Source organism: Folsomia candida, unplaced genomic scaffold, assembly GCF_002217175.1.
Source record: "Folsomia candida strain VU population unplaced genomic scaffold, ASM221717v1 Fcan01_Sc010, whole genome shotgun sequence".
NCBI classification, from domain to species: Eukaryota; Metazoa; Arthropoda; class Collembola; order Entomobryomorpha; family Isotomidae; genus Folsomia; species Folsomia candida.
The window spans coordinates 2466961-2472910 of record NW_019091202.1 but is presented as its reverse complement, the minus strand read 5'-3'; the positions used below and the strand labels follow the sequence as shown (position 1 = coordinate 2472910).

The 5950-nt window shown below is 35.6% G+C and overlaps 1 protein-coding gene across 1 annotated transcript; it reads right to left on the bottom strand.

Annotated features, from left to right (window-relative positions):
- Nucleotides 1–1431: 1431 nt before the first annotated feature.
- LOC110854794 (zinc finger protein 135) lies at nt 1432–3790 on the bottom strand. Its single transcript, XM_022103240.2, has 4 exons — nt 3534–3790; nt 3319–3444; nt 2447–2854; nt 1432–1968 (listed from the first exon to the last, which is right to left on the bottom strand). Exons 2-4 carry the CDS (start codon nt 3427–3429, stop codon nt 1582–1584), a joined length of 906 nt encoding a protein of 301 aa, XP_021958932.1. The 5' UTR covers nt 3430–3444; nt 3534–3790; the 3' UTR covers nt 1432–1581.
- Between the last annotated feature and the right edge of the window lie 2160 nt (nt 3791–5950).

Sequence of the window (5950 nt, the reverse complement as noted above, 5' to 3'; positions counted from 1 at the left end):
ATGGTTATGATGTGATACATATTTTATGATTCTTAAAACTCCTACTTCGCCGCCAGTGACACGATGCCGCAACAATTTTCTGAGTAGTTACTATAGGATTAGATCTCAACCATTGCGTGAAGAAAATCTACAAGGTTGTCAATAGGAGTGCTACAACATCAGAGTCGTAATAAAGCGCTTCGATAGGCCTCAAAACTCATTGTACGACGTGTAAGGCAAAATATCCGGTGTTGTCACAAAGTGAATAATGTAGAAGAGGGTATTTGGATAAGGATATATACACTCTAAATAATTTGGTTACATGTGAGCTATTCGCGTTAATAAATGTAAGCAATTAATAACATTTCCACTCGATGTTCGCTATTGCTATTTCTATTCATTATGGGAAAGGATGAAAATTATTAACATGTGGCACGAACAAACTTAAGATATAATCTTTCAGTAACTACCTATACTTTACTATGTTGCGCACTTGGGTTGCTACCTAAGCATTAGATTTGTGTTTACTCAAATAAATGTTAAAGTGCTCGCTTACTGATTAATGTTTGCATGTAAAAAATATTATCTAATTTCTGTGAAAGCATATTTTCATTTGAGTCGGGAAAGTAAAAATATTACTGTGAAATTAACAAGGTTCAAGAAATACAGAAAATAAAAACTGAAGCTTACTCCCAAGTGGGTGGTCCGCTTTAATTACCCAACAGGGTGGGGTGGCTAGTGCAGATCAAATGATTGGGGAATGTAGATTCTTGAGGCAGGTTGAGAATTCAGAGAAGAAATAACTTTTACCCGAAACGCAGTTAATGTTGTGTAGAACTTGGGAATCAACGTACTTTTTACAATATCTCCTGACAAAAGGTACAGAATAAGCGGATGAAATAGATATGTGCACGAGTACCATACGATATAATTACAGATAGTGCAGAATAAATAACGGAAATTTAGACGCAATACTGTTACATGATTTCGTGGTTAAGATTCATTCAACCTAACGAAATAAACATGTCGTCCAGTCAATCTACGCCATTTGTGCGGTTTGCACAAATGTATGCACATACATATAATAAAAAATAAATTTTGATATAGTGAGGGTATTCATTATTTCTTCGTATCCGTAGTATCGTAAAATAGTTTACGAAGAAAACAACAAGGGGTCTGGGTTCGTAAAAATCATAAACGTAGTAACGTGATTTTCGATGACAAAATCTTACGACGCTTACAAAATCTCGTAAGCGTCGTAAGTTATTTTACGACACGAAGAATACTAAAGATACGAAGAAATAATGAATACCATCATTGACTCTATGGCTTTGAGATAGTGAAGCGTCCCTGTATGGTACGCTTATACTTATTTTACATACTGTATGTACATACATAAATATGAACAGCACTTTTTGAACCTACGTTTGTATAGTTAACACAACATCGAACTTGAAAATACAAAGCATACGTTACGTTACGTATATTTATTTCCGAATCAAAAATATCTAAATATGCATGATAAGTTGAACATTCAAATAAAAACAGTTCACACATATTTCATTCTCGACAGAAACTCAATCTTCCGAAACATAGATAATTTCATACTTCACACTCCAGTGTATGCCTTCGGCAGTGTTGAACTAATAGATAAAAACTGTAATATTTTTTATCGCAGAAGTAGCACTCCTTGGTCTTCAGACCGCCGTGCACGCGGGTAAGATGACGGGTAAGGTCGCCTTTAAGCCAACCTTTGAACTCGCATTTCCCACAAGAATAAAGTGGCTCCTTGTTTAACGAGTGTTTCGTCATTTTGTGCGTCGTTAAGCCAGATATTGACATGAACACTTTCCCGCACTGGATGCATGGATACTCGTAATTTTCGTGGTAAGTTTTAATATGACCCAGCAATCCAGTCCTGCTCATAAAGATGCTTGAACAAAGTCTGCAAGGGAACTTTTGTCTGGTAGTAATGTTCTGGTGGGTACGCTAAAAGTATTTTTAAGAAAATTTATGAAATATAAAAATCATTTAGTGTATGTATGCATAACGAGTTCGCATCATCTTAACTGGCATAACTTTGTTGAAATTACGAATTTTTCAAAGCAATGAATAGTGAAGACATTTCGAAAATGACAAAGTTCACACAAATTGGTATTCAGGGTGAAAAAATGTCTGCAATTTGTCAAATAATAAATTTCAAAATTAACACAGATAAAATCCTCTCTAAATAATGAAGATTTATAGATTTTTCGTATTTCAAAATTTTCCTACTAAATTATTACTACACGGTAGTATTTATCAATACCAGGTTGGTAGAGTATTATCTGAATATGTACCAGCCTTGGACACGGGCAAGTCAATTTTGAAACCAAAATTCCTTGCGCACTTGATTTTTTTTGCAAACGATGCGAACTCGAAATGAATACCCTTTTTAAAAATATTTATGCATGATCGTTCACCAAACCTCATGAGTCCTTAAATCGCTAATTTGGGCCTTTCTTGCCCCACAGGTTCGGCATGAATAGGGCCTCTCCGTCGTATGCGTTCTAACATGACGGTCCAGCTCCCCTCGGCATTTGGCCTTGTGTCCACAAAGGGTGCACGAGAATCGGACAGGATTCTGGGAGTGTTGAATCTTAACGTGGCGAATTTTCGACCCGATGTTCTGATAGGTTTTGCCACAGCCTGGAAAAGTGCACGGATGTCGTGGTCGTTCTGATGTGTCGTGAATGTTTGCCATATGGCCGAGTAAATCCCGTGCCCGTTTAAATTCTCGGAGACAAATCTTGTACCTGTGTTTCGGTCGGCCACTGTGGAACCGTCCTACGTGCTGTCGCAGACCACCGGAATTGGCAAAGGTTTGTACGCAAATCTATTAAATTTTTTCCAAAATATTAATTAATCTCTTTTGTACCTAGTTACATACATATAATTTTATAATAAAATTTCCCTGTAGTACGATATTGATTTCATAATTACACCTGATAGAAACCAATTAAAATTTCAACAAATCCATAGGAAGTTATTTATTTTCAACAAGTTTCAAATTTTTTAGCTTTATCGACGAAAAAACGAAAAATACACTTTTTAACATTGGTCGGTATAGGAAAAATTCCAAAATTTCAGAAGACAAATATCGAAAAAAAATCCACTTCTTGCCATCGTGCTTTCCACAAAATACCAAAGAATTAGTCACTTTTTTCAAAAAAATTTGGTGTCAGGGAAATTTAGGAAGCACACATATGTCAATGGAATACAATCTGCGACACAAATGTCTGCACTTTGGTAGCCACGAGGTTAAATCTTAAATGTGTTTCTTTTATGTTTATAGCTTACGTCACATTTTGCAGTTACATGCATTCGGAGATGTTTCTCGAAACGTTTATTGGTTGTGATAAGTTTTGAACATTTCGGACATTTCAGCCTCTTCACTTGACGGGATCCCATTGGACAAGATTAAATCTGTAAAGATTTTTTCAAAATATTTAAATATTCTGATGAAATTCTTTAGAGATAATTAAGTCAACTGGTTCGCAAAATTTTTTGTTTACTTGAAAATTGTCCTCGGGCCTGGTTTTGTAAAATTCTTACGGCGAAAATTGTCAAAACTATTTAGTTCGATATTAAAAACTGTGCGTGTAATACGATCCAAATGTGCTAAAATAGCTACTGTATCTCATGGTGAGACCATTTCTTAGCGAGTTCAGTTTACAGAATTTAAGGGACTGGGCAACATGGTTTATTGAAGGTTGAGATGGTCGTTGAAATAGAATTAAGCAAAGTTTCTATTGGAAATAAGGAAATGTATTATGCATATTGAGGTGAAGGACAAGTCGTCAAGTTTCCATGCAGAGTTTTAACTCTTCAATGGATGGCACCATTTTCAGGGGTTGGCCCTTTTTCTCGGGTACATGGGATAGCACATATGTACAATAGAATTATTATGTTATGCACATGGTGGTGGTGAAGTGGATGCTCCACGGTTTAGATTTAGATTTAGACCTTTTTTCAAGTGTTAATAGTTTTCAGTTTACAAAACTGGTTTAAAAACTATGACACAAATGGATATATTTACATATAGCGGTGGTGGTGGGATCAAGAATGTTTTTTCGCATGGAAATCCTTTTGGGTAACCAACTTGCCTGGTTATAAGTATCGTCACAAATGCATATATGTATGTACATACATATTTACGTGATTACTCATCCTCTGATTTGTCGGAAAAGGGTTTCTGGAATATGTCTATTTATATGTTCACTTAACCCTGAAATTTTTATATCCCTCCCACATACATACAGAATACAGTCAGCAAAAAAAGTGAATACACCTTTACGTATTTTTTATTACGGTATGATGCCGTGCACTTACAAGGGAACATACCGAGGTGTCCAACGAGTTAAGGGTCGACACCTGTACCAAAATAATCACACTACATGATTTATTAAACACACTGAAGGAATTTCCGTGTAAAATTCACTTTTCGTCACGTTGTGACGATATTTGTAAAGAGCGCATGACCATCGGGTTGCCACCGGGATAGGTCGGCCGCTGAACGATCAGATCTAACACATGTTGTCTTCAGAGATTTCAAATTTCAAATAACTCACTTCAAATTTTTTCAAAATTTCATAATTGTATCAAAATTCCATCAAAATTTCAAAACCTTTTCAAAATTTCAAAATTTTTTCGAAATTTAAAAATTTCTTCTAAATTTTTAAAATTTTTACAAATTTCAAAATGTTTTCAAAATTTCTTCAAGATTTCAAAAGGGTTTCAGAATTTGAAAGAATTCGAAATCTCTAAAGACGACGTGAAGACGACGACACTTCTCTGTGGTCGACATGATCGTTCAGCGGCCGATCTCTCCCTCACTGACAACCCGATGGTCATGCGCTCGTCACAAATATCGTCACAACTTGACGAAAAGTGAATTTTACACGGAAATTCCTTCAGTTTGTTTAATAAGTCTTGTATTGTGGTCATCTTGATTCAGGTGTCGACCCTTAACTCGTTGGACACCTCGGTATGTTCCCTTGTTAGCGCTTTGGAATTCCGCACGCAGTTGAATAAACTAATTGGCGATTAATTCCGCGTCACCGATTTTTAAGGTCACCGACAGGTCAAATGTCAGAATTTTTTAGCAATTAAAAATGAGAGCCCAAAAATAAAACTCGATGGATATTTTTTTTGACTTTCTAATATTTTTTATTGGAAACTACAAAGCCTTACGAAGAAAATGAGGTATTATATGACCGTGTATGATTTTTCTGAGGCCCACAGGAATTTTTCGCCAAAAACGGTTTTGAGGCCTAAAATCGTGACCGCAGCGAAATTCAACTATTTGAAATATACAAAAGCATATATGCACTTTCTATATGCTTTTGGGTTCTTACCCTCCGAGATGTTTTCCCATGTCAACTCTGCCCACGATTTTTCTTAGGAAGAGAAGCCCTCGCCACGTATATGGAGAATTATCACGAATACCTGGCAAAATACGGGTGCACAGTTTATAACCAGAAATACAAAACTCGACTAAGTCTGATGTATCATGTTGAAGTAAAACACGCTTTGAACAAGCCTCCGAGTCATACCTGTCATAAATGCGAATACAAATCACGGTCAAAGTCAAACTTATGGTGACACTTGAGCCAGAAGCACAAAGGTGTGAAGAGGTCCAAATGCTAGTTTTGTGGAAAAAAAATACTTTACGTTTACTCAATTAGTTATTCACTGTAGAAGGCACATTTCAGAGAAATGTTTAAAATAAAAACATGTAAATTAATCATGTTTTTGGACATGTTGAGGATTAGTTAAGTTGAAAAATGAGTATAATTATGACAGATAATTTGTTCGTTTTGTTGTTAGAAAAGTATATTCACAGATGCTGTCTCAAAATATTTACTTAAATGCAATACATCAATACATATTTAAAAAATAACTTCCTAGATACATATGTACATAGGCCACT

What these genes read in the sequence shown, in the direction of transcription:
- LOC110854794 (XM_022103240.2), bottom strand. Translation starts at nt 3,429, where the DNA reads ATGGGATCCCGTCAAGTGAAGAGGCTGAAATGTCCGAAATGTTCAAAA. An exon ending in ATGTAACTGCAAAATGTGAC is followed by an intron (nt 2,855 to 3,318) that starts GTAAGCTATAAA and finishes AAAATTTAATAG; the next exon opens with ATTTGCGTACAAACCTTTGC. An exon ending in GCGATTTAAGGACTCATGAG is followed by an intron (nt 1,969 to 2,446) that starts GTTTGGTGAACG and finishes AAATACTTTTAG; the next exon opens with CGTACCCACCAGAACATTAC.